The sequence below is a fragment of the Coregonus lavaretus genome, assembly GCF_964263955.1.
Source record: "Coregonus lavaretus genome assembly, chromosome: 9".
Taxonomy (NCBI): domain Eukaryota; kingdom Metazoa; phylum Chordata; class Actinopteri; order Salmoniformes; family Salmonidae; genus Coregonus; species Coregonus lavaretus.
Genome location: NC_139996.1, coordinates 57,652,569 through 57,671,242, shown reverse-complemented (window position 1 = coordinate 57,671,242; position 18,674 = coordinate 57,652,569). Strand labels below are relative to the sequence as shown.

At 47.2% G+C, this 18,674-nt stretch overlaps 1 protein-coding gene across 1 annotated transcript in view; it reads right to left on the bottom strand.

Moving 5' to 3' along the window:
- b4galnt4a (beta-1,4-N-acetyl-galactosaminyl transferase 4a) overlaps window positions 1–18,674 on the bottom strand; it is a gene marked incomplete at both ends in the record, with an annotated part of 504,007 nt that overhangs the window by 12,725 nt on the left and 472,608 nt on the right. Inside the window, 3 exons of the mRNA XM_084168945.1 lie at window positions 528–1,999; window positions 2,101–2,174; window positions 8,312–8,412. Coding sequence (XP_084025071.1) covers window positions 528–1,999; window positions 2,101–2,174; window positions 8,312–8,412 — 1,647 coding nt within the window. The remainder of the gene's footprint in view (window positions 1–527; window positions 2,000–2,100; window positions 2,175–8,311; window positions 8,413–18,674) is intronic.

The following is an 18,674-nucleotide window of genomic DNA, read 5'->3' as shown; positions in this document are numbered from 1 at the left end:
TCCCTTCCTGCTTGGATATGTTAGATTAAACAACTTTTTTCTTGAATACCTCGGTAGTCTATTTATTACATTCTTAATAAAGCACTATGAAGGACTTTATTTGGTCGGGGGTTACCAACTGTAAAAGCTAGTGGCACCAGTGACACCAGGGGAAAATATCTGGAGCCCTGTAATAGTAATTCAAATTTAGGGTAGGTGTTGATTCAGGGGAACACATATGACAGGCACTCATTTGCATTTTAAACTGGGTGGTTCGAGCCCTGCTGATTGGCTGACAGCTGTGGTATATCAGACCATATACTGTACCACGGGTATAACAAAATGTATTTGTAGTGCTCTAATTACATTGGTAACCAGTTTATAATAACAATAAGGCACCTCAAAAAAATTAAAATGGCTCAACATACCCTCCTCTCCCCTATGTAAATACAATCGGTGGTTTAAAGACCAATCCGATATGTCAGTAAAAGGTCAATATCGGTCTGGCTCAATTCAATACAATCAGAAGCAGATAAATCACAACAAACCTCAGCCCAGCCTGGACGCGCCTCTTCAGCCTCGTAACTGTAGTCGGACACCCCACCCTCCTCTGGTTCTGGTTCCGGGTCTGGGTCGGGTTCTGGATCCGCGTTCGAGCGGATTGGGTCAGGATCTGGGTTGGGTTCTGAGGGTTCTTGGTCTGGGTCGGGTTGTTTTTGCTGCGACTCAGTGATCTCTGAGGTTTTGAGGTACGAGGTGACCCTGGTTTCTAGCCTGCTTTCTAGCCTGCTCTCCATAGGAAGGGCATTCTCCAAGGAGTTGGGGGGAGTGGGTGAATGAGGTGGCGGGGGCTGGAGGTGCTGGGGCAATGGGGTGCCTCCTCTACTGGGTAAGGCGACACCTGCGGCAGCCTCTCTATCTGGGGGTGCTTGGTGCTCCCTTCCCCCTCCTCTAACTCTCCTCTTCTCTCTGTCTCGGAGCCTCACTACCGCCACCCTGCTGGCTGCCCGGGGAACTGTACCTTGTCTGCTAACACTAGCATTAGTGCCACGTGGGGGAGGTTTGCCGTCTCTCAGAGGGGGTTTGGGCCAGAGTTGGGGGGCACTGACGAGCCCCCTGCCCCCCGCTCCCCCTCCCCCCCTGGATCGAGTGCTCTGGAGGTTGACCAGTCTGGTGGTCTTTCCACTCTGGTACAGAAACACCCCAGGGAAGACTTCTCTCGGGTGACGCGATGCCGGACCCCTGCCCCTCTCCCTCTCCCTCTCCCTCTCCACCCTCCTCTCCTTCTTCTCCTTCTCTCGCTCCCTCTCTTTGACCGGCCGCGGCCTGGTGATGTAGATCTTGTTCTCATCCTTCTTTTCATTGTTGTTGTTGTTGCCGCCGGCTGCGGCGTTATTGTCGTTGCCGCGGTTACGGGCGGCGTTATCATGGAGACGGGCATTAGCAGCGGCGTTGTTGTTGCCGGGGGCGGAGTTACTATGAATCTGCTTGGCGCGGCTGGCAAGGGCCGAGAGAGAGGTCTTCTGGGGGAAGAGCAGGGTCGACTTGCTCAGTTTGGGAGGGGTCTCCCCTCCTGCACCCCCTCCTCCTCCTACCTTCCTGCCCGGCCCCCCTGGTCCTAGCTCAGAGGGACCCATCCTGATCCAGGAGAGGGAGCGACCGTGGACCACATCGTCCGACCGCGGGTGAAGCTCCTCGCTCTCCGCCTCGGGCCTCTCTAGAAGTCCCCTCCTGGAGGTCTGTCCCCCTCTTCTCCTCGGCCTGTCCCTGTCCCACTCTCTGTATGTCTGTCCATCGCTCTTGAGGAAGTGTTTTTTCTCTCTACGGACCACAATGCTGTTCTCCTCCTCCTCCTCCCCCTCTCTTTCTCCAAGGGTGGGCCTGGAGGTGTGGATGGAGAGGCTGGGGTGAGAGGTCCTCTTCGTTGATTGGCTAGGCGAAGCAGTCCTCTTTGGTGATTGGGTACCTACGACCTCAGCCTCATCTTCCGGGTCCACCCCTTCCTCCTCTTCTGGAAAATCTGTGGCAACAGAGAAAGTTAATCGTTAAAGGGTATGTATGTGTGTTGTGTGTGTATATGTGTGTGTGTGTGTGTGTGTGTCAGTGGGTGTGTGTACCTACCGTCTGGGTTAGGGAAGAAGAACGGTCTATCATCGTCCTCCTCATCTATCTTCATGTACTTGTAGAAGCCAAACCTGTCAGAGAGAGAGAGCGAGAGAGCGAGAGAGCGAGAGAACGAGAGAGTGAGTGTCATGAGCCTCTCACTCCACCGGGTTACCACCTTAATTTTCTTCCACTCTGCTCACCACTCTCTCTACTCAGCCTAACTAGCTCCACCTGTCCCTGCTCTGCTCTGCTCTAATTACTCTGCCAGCTGCGCTGCATTACCCACTACCTCTCCCAGTATTTAAGGCCCTGTCTTTCAGCTCTCCGGTGTCAGATCGTCTGCAAAGCTCACACCCGGAACCTGTTTGCTCGCGCTTCTGGCTCACCCTGGTTTTGTGACCCCGGACCTGCCTGATTTTTGGATACTCTTCTGCCCCAGGAGATCCAGACCTGCTTCTGCCATTACGACTCCTGACTACTCTTCAATCCCGGTAACTCTGACCAGCCTTCTGCCTTGCTACTACGTATTTTGGATTTCCCTTGAACTGTACTGCTGCCTTGTTTCATTCCGCCCTGTTGTGTCTGTGTCTCCCCCCCCCCAGGACTTCTGGACCACCCACCACCGGCTTCATAGGACGCATCGCTGCCACTGGGGGGGGCACAGACCCAGCACATTGGACGGGATCCCTGTTACCCCTGGAGCCTTCATTCACTCCCTACTTCCCTTTTCCCTTAAGTTTTAATAAACTTTCTGGTGTGACGCAATTGTGGTCCTCTGGTCGTCTGTCTGAACCGTGACAGTACGATCTGACCATTATGGACTCAGCGCACACTTTCCCCGACATGGAAACCGATGAGCATGAGCAGCAGTTCCAGCAGCAGCAACAACAACTCGCCATGATCATTCAACTCCTCACCAACCTTACCCCAGCCAGTCTGCCCACCAGCCCTGCCCCCGAGTTACCTGCCCCGGTCATTGCAGCCGCTGCTCCGGAACCCAAGATTGGAAACCCCGAGCGGTTCAACGGCGATTCAACCCAGGTCCGGCCATTCCTGACTAGCTGCCGACTTCAGTTCTCCTTGCAGCCAAGGACCTTCGCCACGGAGGGGGCTAAAGTTGGGTATGCCATCACTCACCTGACGGGCCGAGCTCGACTCTGGGGAACAGCAGAGTTCGAACGTCAAACCCCCGCATGTGCAACCTTCGACCTGTTTGCTGAGGAGATGCTGAGGGTGTTTGACCTGGATTCACCAACCGCAGAGGCGTCTCGTGAACTGTTCAGTATTCGACAAGGCAGACGTACTGTCGCAGACCATTCCATCGACTTCCGAACCCTGGCTAGACGAAGTTCTTGGAACACACCATCGTTGGTGGACGCGTTCTTCCATAGTTTGGCTGACTATATCAAGGACGAGTTGGTCTCCCATGAACTGCCTTCCACTCTTGATGAAGCCATCGCACTGACTGTCAGGATCGACAGAAGGATACAGACCCGTCGTCGTGAGAGGGGGCGCCAAGGTCCACCTACTACCGGCATTCGGAGAGATCCGACTGGGCTCCTGTCATCTACTGCCACTCACCCAGGTCAGCTTGATCAGTCTGAGCCTATGGAGATTGGGCGAGCCTCTCTCACTCCTGCAGAGCGCCAGCGCCGCTTCACCTCAAACCTCTGCCTCTATTGTGGAGGTGATGGACATCGTGTGGTAACCTGCCCTTTAAAGGGCCGAAGCTCACCGGGCATAGGGGGAGTCCGGTTGAGTTCAATGACCATCCAGTCCTCCGACCGCAAACCCCTGCTGCAAGTTCACCTCCGCCTCTCTGACTCAACTCACACCCTGGCTGCTCTGGTGGATTCTGGCGCCGAAGCCAACATAATGGACATCAAGCTGGCACGCCAACTGGGACTGGAGAACCTCCGTTTGACACCTCCTATTCCTGCCCGGGCACTGGACGGACACTTACTCGGATCGGTCACTCATGTCACGGCCCCGGTCTCGATGGGTCTGTCCGGAAACCATCAAGAAACTATCCAGTTTCACCTGCTCCCCTCTCCAGGCCAACCCCTCATCCTGGGTTACCCATGGCTCCGCCGGCACAACCCTCAGCTCGACTGGGTGACCGGGGTGATCAGGGAGTGGGGAGAGGACTGCCACCGAACCTGCCTGCTTGCTGCCGCACTACCCCCTCGGCCAGTACCTACTGACTCCGCTCCTGACCTCTCCAATGTCCCAGAATGCTACCATGGTCTCAGAGAGGTGTTTAACAAAGCAAGAGCCACATCTCTGCCCCCTCACCGACCGTACGACTGTGCCATCGACCTCCTCCCTGGTACAGCCCCTCCAAAGGGTCGTCTTTATTCGTTGTCTGCTCCTGAAAGAAAGTCCATGGAGGACTACATCAATGGCTCTCTGTCCGCAGGATTAATCCGGTCATCTTCATCTCCTGCTGGTGCTGGCTTCTTCTTTGTGGGGAAGAAGGACGGATCTCTTCGCCCCTGCATCGACTACAGGGGACTCAACGACATCACAGTGAAGAACCGTTACCCTCTGCCTCTGCTCACCTCTGCTTTTGAGTTGCTCCAGGGAGCCACTGTTTTTACCAAGTTGGATCTCAGAAACGCTTACCACCTAGTGCGGATCCGGGAGGGAGATGAATGGAAAACCGCATTCAATACACCAACAGGCCACTACGAGTATCTGGTTATGCCTTTTGGCCTCACCAATGCTCCTGCTGTGTTCCAGGCTCTAGTGAATGATGTACTGCGGGACATGTTAAACAAGTTTGTCTTCGTTTACCTGGATGACATCTTAATCTACTCCAGAAACCTGTCTGAACACACCCGCCATGTCCAGCAAGTCCTTCATCGTCTTCTGGAGAATTCCCTCTACGCCAAGGCAGAGAAATGTGAGTTTCACGTCAAGACAGTGGCCTTCCTGGGGTACATAGTGGCAGAGGGAAGTATCCAAATGGATCCTGCCAAAGTATCAGCAGTCACTTCATGGCCAGTTCCGGAGAACAGAAAGAAGCTGCAACAGTTTCTGGGGTTTGCTAACTTCTATAGAAAGTTTATCCGGAACTACAGTACCGTTGCTGCCCCTCTCACTGCTCTAACCAGCACCAAGCAACCCTTCACCTGGACCCCAGCAGCCGACAAGGCCTTCAGTACCCTCAAGGTGAGGTTCACCTCCGCTCCCATCCTCCAGATGCCTGATGTGGACCGGCAATTCATTGTGGAGGTGGACGCCTCGGATGTGGGAGTTGGTGCTGTGATTTCTCAGTGGGCTGCGGAGGATAGGAAGCTCCATCCCTGTGCCTTTTTCTCACGTCGGTTGTCCCCCTCTGAGTGCAATTACGACATAGGGAACCGTGAGCTGCTGGCTGTGAAGCTTGCCTTGGAGGAGTGGCGTCACTGGCTGGAGGGGTCCACCATTCCATTTCTCGTTTGGACCGATCATAAGAACTTGGAGTACATCCGCACGGCCAAACGGTTGAACTCCAGGCAGTCCCGCTGGGCCCTGTTCTTCACCAGGTTTAATTTCACTCTGTCATACCGGCCTGGATCACGCAACACCAAGCCAGACGCCCTCTCCCGTCAATTCCAGAAGGATGACACCCCCTCCAAGGACCCTGTGTCGATTCTGCCAAGTCCCTGCATCGTTGCAGCTCTGACCTGGGCTGTTGAGGAACAGGTGCTGGAGGCTCTCCGTAACCAGCCAGGTCCCAGCACTTGCCCAGCTGACCGCCTTTTTGTCCCCGAAGACCTGAGGTCCCAGGTCGTTCAGTGGGGACATGACTCCCGCCTAGCTTGTCACCCTGGCTCCACCCGCACTTACAACCTGCTCGCCCAGAGGTTCTGGTGGCCCTCTCTGAGAAAGGATGTACGGGAATTCGTCCAAGCCTGCCCCATCTGCAACCAACACAAGTCGTCCTGCCAGCCCCCAGCCGGATTGCTGCAGCCCCTGCCTGTGCCCAGACGTCCCTGGTCTCACATCGCCCTTGACTTTGTCACGGGGCTGCCCCCTTCAAGTGGCATGACCGTCATTCTCACCATCGTTGACCGTTTCAGCAAGATGGCACACTTCATTCCCCTCCCCAAGCTCCCAACCGCCAAGGAGACCGCCCAGGTGGTCCTGGAACACGTCTTCCGGATCCACGGACTGCCTAAGGATGTAGTTTCTGACCGTGGTCCACAATTCTCCTCCGCTTTTTGGAAGGAGTTCTGTCACCTGCTGGGAGCCACAGTCAGTCTGACTTCCGGATTCCATCCCCAATCCAATGGGCAGTCAGAGCGGGCTAATCAGGAGCTCGAGAAGGCACTGCGATGCATGACTTCACGCAACCCCCACTCCTGGTCGCAGCAATTGACATGGGTGGAGTACGCACACAATTCTCTGACCTGCTCTGCCATCGGTATGTCCCCTTTCCAATGTGTTTATGGATACCAGCCTCCTCTATTTGCCAGCCAGGAAGAGGAGGTTACTTGCCCATCTGCACTTGCTTTTGCCCGTCGATGTCGCCGCACCTGGTCACAAGCCCGAGCCACACTCCTCAGATCCGTTGCCAGCTACACTACCGGGGCCAACCGTCGGAGAATTCCTGCTCCCACCTACCATGTTGGTCAAAGGGTGTGGTTGTCATCGAAGAACCTGCCACTCAGGGTGGAGTCGCAGAAGCTGGCACCTCGGTTCATTGGCCCATTCCCTATCATAAGAGTGATTAGCCCAACTGCTGTCCGGCTCCAACTGCCTAATTCCCTGAGGGTGCACCCCACTTTCCATGTGTCTAAGATTAAGCCCATCCATGAGAGTCCGCTGGTCCCTGCTGCGCCTTGTCCTCCTCCTCCACGGCTCGTCGATGGTGGTCTGGTTTACACCGTCCGCCGCCTGCTTCGGTCCAGACGGAGGGGTAGGGGTCTCCAGTACCTCATTGACTGGGAGGGCTATGGACCTGAGGAAAGGACCTGGGTGCCAGCTAGTCGGATTGTGGATAGGACTCTCATCACCGCTTTCCACCAACGGCATCCTGATCAACCTGCAATCCGTAGGGGCCGCCCCAGAGGGGTCCCTAACCGTCCTGCCCGCTCGGCTTCCTGTCCTGTGCCTGATCCTGTCTCGGGACCTGTCCCATCTCCCGACCACGGCCCTCCGGCTTCCTCCGAGGATGAGGACGTTCACTCGGACCGTTCGGAGGAGTTCTAGCCCTCCTCCGGCTCCCCTCCTCCCGCCCGGCGTGGTGTTGCTCTTGGGACTTCTGGGGCCGTCCCTTGGGGGGGGGGTTCTGTCATGAGCCTCTCACTCCACCGGGTTACCACCTTAATTTTCTTCCACTCTGCTCACCACTCTCTCTACTCAGCCTAACTAGCTCCACCTGTCCCTGCTCTGCTCTGCTCTAATTACTCTGCCAGCTGCGCTGCATTACCCACTACCTCTCCCTGTATTTAAGGCCCTGTCTTTCAGCTCTCCGGTGTCAGATCGTCTGCAAAGCTCACACCCGGAACCTGTTTGCTCGCGCTTCTGGCTCACCCTGGTTTTGTGACCCCGGACCTGCCTGATTTTTGGATACTCTTCTGCCCCAGGAGATCCAGACCTGCTTCTGCCATTACGACTCCTGACTACTCTTCAATCCCGGTAACTCTGACCAGCCTTCTGCCTTGCTACTACGTATTTTGGATTTCCCTTGAACTGTACTGCTGCCTTGTTTCATTCCGCCCTGTTGTGTCTGTGTCTCCCCCCCCCCAGGACTTCTGGACCACCCACCACCGGCTTCATAGGACGCATCGCTGCCACTGGGGGGGGCACAGACCCAGCACATTGGACGGGATCCCTGTTACCCCTGGAGCCTTCATTCACTCCCTACTTCCCTTTTCCCTTAAGTTTTAATAAACTTTCTGGTGTGACGCAATTGTGGTCCTCTGGTCGTCTGTCTGAACCGTGACAGTGAGAGAGCGAGAGAGCGAGAGAGAGCGACAATTAGCACACAGATATACACAGCCGTCTAATAATACACCCAACTAAGTGTTTGTCTTTTTCTCTTCTCTCTTTTCTGTTTTATATATTTTTTTGTTTGTATTTCTCAATCTATGATTTTGAGAGAGGTTACATTTCTCCATCTTCATCCTTCCAAACCGAGTGGCGGAGCTGCAGGCATATTCAACTTGATTTGCTTCCATCTGTGAATTACAATATAATAATCAACTGAATGTGGAAAATAGCCAACAGTACTTACTTCTCCAGGTAGATGGGTGACTCCCTGTAGAAACACTTGTTCTCTCTCTCCATGTGTGTCAGACGTGTAAAGTCATTGGGATAAATAAAGGACAGGTACACCTGAGGAAGAGACAAACAGGGACAGGTCAGTGAATAAAGACAAAATAAAAGTACAGAACTAATAGATACAGTGCTAATAACATGGATGGATAAATACTGATACAGGGTCCTGTTCATTAAGGCAAACGTTTGCAAAGGAAAATGAAAATGAGCATTTCTTATTGGACAAGTCCCGGTAGTCTGTTTTTATCCCATGAATATGACCCTGGTATTCCTTCCTCTAAAAATATGATCTTTATCTGTTACTAATCTTTTGGTGTAAAACACACTTTGACCTAAAAAGAGCAACACCCAGCCCTAGGGGTTTTGTTCAGAGCAGTCTTCAATACAGAAGAGGAAGTAGAGAAGCTTTAAATGCCACACCAGTAGAAATCCACTTTTTCGAGTTGAAAGACGATGGCCAGAGCTTACCCATGATGTTGCACAACAATGTAAGTCAATAAGTAATCATATTAGTGAAAGTATGATATATTTGGGCTTGAAGTGACAAAACCGAACTGCCTGCTTCATGCACATTCGTGCCAATGACGTGGCTTTTCCTCTGAAATTATGTATAAATTATATTTCGTCTACGTTTCGTTTGAAGGCTGGGTTTTATTTGAATGGTACCACCCACCAGCATGGCATTGTTTATTAATCAGAAACACCTGCAAAGTTTGCGAGTCTCGACTGAGCTGAGCAATATAATAGATCATCTTTGGCTATAGCAAAGATGGTGGATAAATGAAGATAGTTCACTTTTAACATTTACCAAATGTTAAGTTCCGGACTACTTAACGGGGTGGGTCTCCCACAGACACCAATGCAATAGCAGCTGGGTCTTGTCTACTTAGTTCATTGACTTTCATTGAACCAGAAACAAACTGTATCGCTTCCTCTTCAGTCTCTGGCTACAGCTTTTCGCCTTAGCCTACACAAAAACTAATGTTTTTGCACCTCCCCTTTTTTAAACGCAAAACCATTATCATAATCTATTGGAAAAGTGTCAAATGTAACTGATTTTTTAGCTAGTCTGCATGAAAAAAATATAAGACCATTTTAGAAATAGTAAAATTGCGTGGTATGATTGCATTTTAGAACCCCGCTCCCCCCGTAGCCCCAAGATGAATGGTTTTGACCACAAATGTTTTAGGCAAATTCGTTTTGCATGGCCCGGTGCCCCGGGTGTGCATGGTTTGCTCATTTTCGACCAATCCGTTGATAATCCGTTGATCCTAAAGAGAAATCTCCCCCCACCCGGGGCATTGGGCCAATGGTTCAATAGTTAGTCTATCCATATTACCAGAGTTCACAGTATATTTTCTTACAATTTAGATAATCTGGTAATATCTGAAACTTGGTTAAATAAATAAGACTGTGCCGGATACTGCTGTGTCTCTGATTGGTTATAATGTTTATACAGTGCCTTGCAAAAGTATTCATCCCCCTTGGTGTTTTTACTATTTTGTTGCATTACAACCTGTCATTTAAATTGATTTTTATTTGGATTTCATGTAATGGATATTCACAAAATAGTCCAAATTGGTGAAAAAATTCAAAAAAATAAATAACGGAAAAGTGGTGCGTGCATATGTATTCACCCCCTTTGCTATGAAGCCCCGAAATAAGAGCTGGTGCAACCAATTAACTTCAGAAGTCACATCATTAGTTAAATAAAGTCCACCTGTGTGCAATCTAAGTGTCACATGATCTGTCACATGATCTCAGTATATATACACCTGTTCTGAAAGGCCCCAGAGTCTGCAACATCACTAAGCAAGGGGCACCACCAAGCAAGCAGCACCATGAAGACCAAGGAGCTCTCCAAACAGGTCAGGGACAAAGTTGTGGAGAAGTACAGATCAGGGTTGGGTTATAAGAAAATATCCGAAACTTTGAACATCCCACGGAGCACCATTAAATCCATTATTCAAAAATGGAAAGAATATGGCACCACAACAAACCTGCCAAGAGAGGGCCGCCCACCAAAACTCATGGACCAGGCAAGGAGGGCATTAATCAGAGAGACAACAAAGAGATCAAAGATAACCCTGAAGGAGCTGCAAAGCTCCACTGCGGAGATTGGAGTATCTGTCCATAGGACCACTTTAAGCTGTACACTCCACAGAGATGGGCTTTATGGAAGAGTGGCCAGAAAAAAAGCCATTGCTTAAAGTAAAAAATAAGCAAACACGTTTGGTGTTCGCCAAAAGCCATATGGAAGAAGGTACTCTGGTCAGATGATACTAAAATTGAACTTTTTGTCCATCAAGGAAAACGCTGGCACAAACCCAACACCTCTCATCACCCAGAGAACACCATCCCCACAGTGAAGCATGGTGGTGGCAGCATCATGCTGTGGGGATGTTTTTCATCGGCAGGGACTGGGAAACTGGTCAGAATTGAAGGAATGATGGATGGCGCTAAATACAGGGAAATTCTTCAGGGAAACATGTTTCAGTCTTCCAGAGATTTGAGACTGGGTCGGAGGTTCACCTTCCAGCAGGACAATGACCCTATGCATACTGCTAAAGCAACACTCAAGTGGTTTAAGGGAAAACATGTAAATGTCTTGGAATGGCCTAGTCAATGCCCAGACCTCATTCCAATTGAGAATCTGTGGTATAACTTAAAGATTGCTGACCAGTTTCCCAGTCCCTGCCAATGAAAAGCATCCCCACAGCATGATGCTGCCACCACCATGCTTCAATGTGGGGATGGTGTTCTCGGGGTGATGAGAGGTGTTGGGTTTGCGCCAGACATTTTCCTTGATGGCAAAAAAGCTCAATTTTAGTCTCATCTTACCAGAGTACCTTCTTCCATATGTTTGGGGAGTCTCCCACATGCCTTTTGGCGAACAGCAAATGTGTTTGCTTATTTTTTTCTTTAAGCAAAGGCTTTTATCTGGCCCCTCTTCCGTAAAGCCCAGCTCTGTGGAGTGTACAGCTTAAAGTGGTCCTATGTACAGATACTCCAATCTCCGCTGTGGAGCTTTGCAGCTCCTTCAGGGTTATCTTTGGTCTCTTTGTTGCCTCTCTGATTAATGCCCTCCTTGCCTGGTCCGTGCCGCTTGCTTGGTGGTGCCCCTTGCTTAGTGGTGTTGCAGACTCTGGGGCCTTTCAGACAGGAGTATATATATATCTCGAGATAATAATATAAAAATAATATGCCATTTAGCAGACACTTTTATCCAAAGCGACTTACAGTCATGTGTGCATACATTTTTACGTATGGGTGGTCCCGGGGATCGAACCCACTACCCTGGCATTACAAGCGCCATGCTCTACCAATTGAGCTACAGCTGCTTGGTGGTGCCCCTTGCTTAGTGATGTTGCAGACTCTGGGGCCTTTCAGAACAGGTGTATATATACTGAGATCATGTGACTGATCATGTGACACTTAGATTGCACAAAGGTGGACTTTATTTAACTAATTATGTGACTTCTGAAGGTTATTGGTTGCACCAGATCTTATTTAGGTGCTTCATAGAAAAGGGGGTTAATACATTTGCACGCACCACTTTTCCGTTATTTCTTTTTTCAATATTTTTTAAACAAGTTATTTTTTTAATTTCACTTCACCAATTTGGACTATTTTGTGTATGTCCATTACATGAAATCCAAATAAAATCAATTTAAATGACAGGTTGTAATGCAACAAAATAGGAGAAGTTACCCATTTTAAAACTGACTGTAGCTCTATGTTAAAGGTATCAGTTATTTATTTTACTGTTGCAGCCGACGTGTATACTGTTGAGTCGTCAGCGTACATAGACACACAGGTTTTATTCAAGGTCAGTGGAAGGTCATTAGTAAAAACAGAAAACAATAATGGCCCTATCCGGCTGTACTGTGGTACACCACACTCAACTGAATATCCGGCTCCCATTAATGAAAACCCTCTGTTCTATTAGATAGGTAACTCTCAATCCATTATAGTCACTCACCACCTTCCGGAGACATTTGAAACCCCACCTCTTTAAGGAATACCTGGGATAGGATAAAGTAATCCTTCTACCCCCCCCCCCCCAAAAAAAAAAAAAAATTAATAAAAATAATAATATATATTGTAAAGTGGTTATGCCACTGGCTATAAGGTAAATGCACCAATTTGTAAGTCGCTCTGGAGAGCGTCTGCTAAATGACGTAAATGTAAATGTAAAATTATAAGGCAGAGGATGCAAATCCATAATACCTATGTTTTTTTCAGCAATAGGTTATGTATGATCAATGACATCAAAAGCTGCACTGAAGTCTAACAAAACAAGTCCCATAATCTTCTTACTATCAATTTCTTTCAGCCAATCATCAGTAATTTGTGTCAGTGCTGAGCATGTTGAGTGCCCTTCCCTATAAGTATGCTGAAAGTCTGTTGTTAATTAGTTTTCTGTAAAATATAGTAACTTTGTAAATTATTTGTATTATAATTAATATTGTATGTATTATATTATAATTATTAATATTAAATTATTATATTATATGTTATCAAACTACATTTTTTCCAAAAGTTTGTTAAGCACTTGTAACAGGCTGATTGGTTGGCTGTTTGAACCATTAAAGGGTGCTATGCTATTCTTGGGTAGCGGAATGACCTTTGCCTCCCTCCATGTCTGAGGGCACATACGGTCATCTAGGCTTAAATTGAAGATGTTGCAATGTATTCTGCTACCAACCTCAGCATTTTACCATCCAGGTTGTCAGAACCAGGTGGTTTGTCCATATTTATAGATAGCAAACAAAAACAAAACAAAAAACTATTCCACACCCACTTTGTGGAACTCAAAACTACAGTGCTTGTCTTTCATTATTTGGTCCGTTATGCATGACAATGAAGGCTCAGCATTTGTTGTTTGCATGTCAAGTTTGATAATCTTGTCAACAAAAAAGTTATTAAAGTGGTTGGCAATATCAAAAGGTTTTGTTATGAAGGAGTTTGCTTTTTTGCCTAGAATTTCATTTAAAGTACTCCAGAGCTTTTTACTATAATTCTTTATATAATTTATCTTTGTTCCATAATGTAGTTTCTTCTTCTTTTAGTTTAGTTACGTGATTTCTCAATGTACTGTATGTTTGCCAGTCTGCTATGTTGTCAGAATTATTTGCTATTTTATTTGCCTCTTCCCTCGCAGCCATCTATGGGGATTTGGAAGTTCTAACAGTCAGTTTCTTGATGGGTGCATGCCTACCAGTAACCGAAATAAGTAGTTTCATAAATGCTTCAAGTGCGGCGTCAGGTTGTTCCTCATAACACACATCAGACTAACAAATATTTTTCCCATCTTCGACATAGGAATCATTGCTAAACCTCTTGTGTGATCGTTTATACAATATCTTAGATCCAGCCTTTGGAACTTTGTTTTTTCTAGATATGGCTATTATATTATGATCACTACATCCGATGGGTGTGGATACTACTTTAGAGAAGATTTCTGCAGCATTAGTAATGTGATCAATACACGTGGATGATTTAGTTCCTGTTCTGTTTGTAAATAGTAGTTTGACTGATAACCTGAACCAGATTGCAGGAATTGGTTACAACTTGGCGCTTCTTTTTTAGTGGACACCTTGATGACAACCAGTCAATATTTAGGTCACCCAGAATATATACCACTCTGATGATATCATATACATTTAAGTGATAATGCCCAAGAATCAGTTGTTTGGAGGATATATCGGCACATGTGTTGTTAGGCCCGAGACAAAGTCCAAACACCGGCTTCGAGGGCATTATCAATTTTATACAACGGTTTAGCAACATATTCAAATAATGATTGACATATCTTCATAAAAAACATTATTTTAATGATTTTATTCATACTATTTCATCCTTCCACAAGATATAGTCCCGACACAAATCCAGGGTTGCTACCCAAGCCGGCTAGTCGTTTGTTCTTTCGGTTTGGTTGCCAGAGATGCGACCCAGTCGTTCAGTCTTTTTGTTCTGTATCTGTGGACGCGACCCAGTCGTTTGTTCTAAATGTTCCATTGCCATACTGGGAGGCAACATTCTTATCCCTTGTTTGCTAGCTAGCCAACTACAGCTAACTTACAGTCATGTCAAAAAGCCAGAATAACAGCAAAGTAGCCCCATTTGTTTAAGTTGTTTTCTAGTGACATTTATTTGGATACATGCATAACAATGAGCTGATGAGGAGCGATTTCGCCAGCATAGAAAATGTGCTTACTCGTCTGGGCACTGTTGTTCAGAGGAGCAAGCCAACAACACAGCTAACATAATCGCTTCAAACTGAAGCTGGAAAGACTGCAAACGTTTTACCTTTTTTGAATTGACATTTCTTTATATACAGTTGAAGTCGGAAGTTTACATACACCTTAGCCAAATACATTTAAACTCAGTTTTTCACAATTCCTGACAAAAATTCCCTGTCTTAGTTCAGTTAGGATCACCACTTTATTTTAAGAATGTGAAATGTCAGAATAATAGTAGAGAGTGATTTATTTCAGCTTTTATTTCTTTCATCACATTCCCAGTGGGTCAGAAGTTTACATACACTCAATTAGTATTTGGTAGCATTGCCTTTAAATTGTTTAACTTGGGTCAAACGTTTCGGGCAGCCTTCCACAATAACTTGGGTGAATTTTGGCCCATTCCTCCTGACAGAGCTGGTGTAACTGAGTCAGGTTTGTTAGCCTCCTTGCTCGCAAAAGCTTTTTCAGTTCTGCCCACACATTTTCTATAGGATTGAGGTCAGGGCTTTGTGATGGCCACTCCAATACCTTGACTTTGTTGTCCTTAAGCCATTTTGCCACAACTTTGGAAGTATGCTTGGGGTCATTGTCCATTTGGAAGACCCATTTGCGACCAAGCTTTAACTTCCTGACTGATGTCTTGAGATGTTGCTTCAATATATCCACATAATTTTCCTTCCTCATGATGCCATCTATTTTGTGAAGTGCACCAGTCCCTCCTGCAGCAAAGCACCCCCACAGCATGATGCTGCCACCCCCATGCATCACGGTTCGGATGGTGTTCTTCGGCTTGCAAGCTGCCCCCTTGTTCCTCCAAACATAACGATGGTCATTATGGCTAAACAGTTCTATTTTGTTTCATCAGAACAGAGGACATTTCTCCAACAAGTATTATCTTTGTCCCCATGTGCAGTTGCAAACCGTAGTCTGGCTTTTTTATGGCGGTTTTGGAGCAGTGGCTTCTTCCTTGCTGAGCGGCCTTTCAGGTTATGTCGATATAGGACTCGTTTTACTGTGGATATAGATACTTTTGTACCTGTTTCCTCCAGCATCTTCACAAGGTCCTTTGCTATTGTTCTGGGATTGATTTGCACTTTTCACACCAAAGTACGTTAATCTCTAGGAGACAGAACGCGTCGCCTTCCTGAGCGGTATGATGGCTGCATGGTCCCATGGTGTTTATACTTGCATACTATTGTTTGTACAGATGAACGTGGTGCCTTCAGGCGTTTGGAAATTGCTCCCAAGGATGAACCAGACTTGTGGAGGTCTACAATTTTTTTTCTGAGGTCTTGGATGATTTCTTTAGATTTTCCCATGATGTCAAGCAAAGAGGCACTGAGTTTGAAGGTAGGCCTTGAAATACATCCACAGGTACACCTCCAATTGACTCAAATGATGTCAATTAGCCTATCAGAAGCTTCTAAAGCCATGACATCATTTTCTGTAATTTTCCAAGCTATTGAAAGGCACAGTCAACTTAGTGTATGTAAACTTCTGACCCACTGGAATTGTGATACAGTGAATTATAAGTGAAATCATCTGTCTGTAAACAATTGTTGGAAAAATTACTTGTGTCATGCACAAAATAGATGTCCTAACCGACTTGACAAAACTATAGTTTGTTAACAAGAAATTTGTGGAGTGGTTGAAAAACGAGTTTAAATGACTCCAACCTAAGTGTATGTAAACATCCGACTTCAACTGTATATCCATACAAATTATGCCAGCTGATTCATGACTTTGACTGGCTGAGAAACGCTGCCTGACAGTCTGTCTCGTCCCAACTCCCGTCCCAACTAACTAAATGTTAGTCTAAAAGAAATGTGAGATAATGTCTAGATCAGGGTTCTTCAATTCCGGTCCTGGAGGGCCGAAACACCTCTGTTTTTCATCCTCTCCTTCTAATCAGGGGCTAATTCAGACCTGGGACACCAGGTGAGTGCAATTAACTACCAGGTAGAAATAAAAAACTGAAGTGTTTCGGCCCTCCAGGACCGGAATTGAAGAACCCTGGTCTAGATGCTTTTTCTAGTGGAGATCAAGTTTATAAATTGCCTGGCTGGGCTGAAGAGACAGTGAATTGCCCAGTCAAATGGAACAGAGTAAATAGCATTTTAATGTCATAAAGTTAGCCGGTGGTAACTTGTGGAATAGACACCAGCTGGAATACAGTTTTAACCAATCAGCATTCAGGATTAGACCCACCCGTTGTACAATATACAGCATTTCACACATTTAGTCCAAATACTGACTTTTAGCACGCAGTGGTCTATAGCAACTTCCTACGAGAATAGTCTTTAGCTGAGGCAGATGAACCTGTAGCCATATTCCTTCTACATCATCTGACATGGAATATGACTCTGGACATACATAGCAACACCTCTTACATTTTTACTATATATTCTATAGCCATGTATAGCTACTACTGCATCATCAAATCAATGATCTAAGTGTGTTTCAGAGATGGCCAGAACATGAATGTTTTCTGATGTTAATAATTTGTCAATTTCATGAACCTTTCCTGAAATTTCATGTGCTCCTGAGTGGCGCAGCAGTCTAAGGCACTGCATCTCAGTGCTTGAGGCGTCACTACAGACCCCCTGGTTCGATTCCAAGCTGTATCACAACCGGCCGTGATTGGGAGTCCCATAGGGTGGCGCACAATTGGCCCAGCGTCGTCCGGTGTAGGCCGTCATTGTAAATATTAATTTGTTCTTAACTGACTTGCCTAGTTAAATAAAGGTTAAAAAAACTTGTTTCTCAGGCTACATATGTTAATATGGGCTATTTACAGTCCTTTTCTGGGTTGCTTGTTTGCTTTTAGTGCTATTCTGAGAGGCTAATCCGAGGTAGACATGTCAGTGACATTTTCATTTGAGTACTGAGTGGGCTGCACACAGTGTGCTTCTTCCTAAGGCAGACAGTTTCAGTGCAAACAGTGGAATTCTATGTGCATATGGTTATTGCAGACAATACCGTCGGAGCCTAACAGTTAAAGGAACATAAATTAGGTTACTTACATTCACTGCACTTCTATTTCTCTGGGATATAATACGATTAGCATGTTCTCTGTTGCTTGTTATGACGGCGAGGCCTGGAACGCTACCAAACCCAGACCGTACGTCTCTTAAGCAGTTCGCTATGGTGATGGAGATAATCCTGGAACCCCTGTGGTTAGGGTGAATCCCATCTCTTATGAAGAGTGTTGGTTGCTCCCACAGCAAGTCAAAATTGTCACAAAAGGAGACATTCCTGTCTTTGCAGAGTTTCTTAAGGAACTCGTTTAGGGCAGTGACGTTCCAAAGCCCTTCTATAGCACGGCAGGGGGCCAGAGATCACAGTTCTCTTCCCTGTGCCAACAAGGGTGTTCAAGAGAATGTTGTAGTCCTTCAGTTTCTCAGATTGCCGAAAGCGAATGTTGTTAAATCCAACATGAGTGACAATGGTGCCAATATTAGAGTAGTTGGCTAGAACTGTGGGCAGGAGGGAGGAGGTGTGCTTCGACTCATGCCAGCCTGACTCACCGCACATGTACCAGTAACAGCGGATGGCGTCGGAATCCTCGGGGAGGTGGAGGATGGCTCAACACCTTGCTTCCTTTGGTCAGCGACCGGCTGAGCTGTGGAGCAGGGTGCCCCTGGACGGCTGCTAGCTGTTGGTGTACTCCCAGAATCAGAGATGACTGCCAGGGCTGGTATGTCCGCCTCAAGCGGGGCAAAGCTGTTTAATAGCTGGATCGGATCTTCTAGGCTATATGGAGGCCACCCGACCTCCTACGCGTTGCCAGTGTCTAGTCTCCCACTGGCCGCGGAGTTGAGTTTACCATCTGTCCAGTGGATTGGAGCAGGTCAGCACCTCCTGACTCATCGACCCATTGGCTGTAGGAGGCCTTCAGAACTGAGATTCTGTGTGCCTGAGCTACTTAGAAAGCACATCTGGTTTTCAACTTTGATTGAGAAACTATTTCATATAAGCATTTTCCGTAAAAACAAACCAAGTGTAGGAGACACCCTATCTCTCTCACAAACAAACAATCGCATACACACCCATTCACAGCATGTTTCAAGCTCT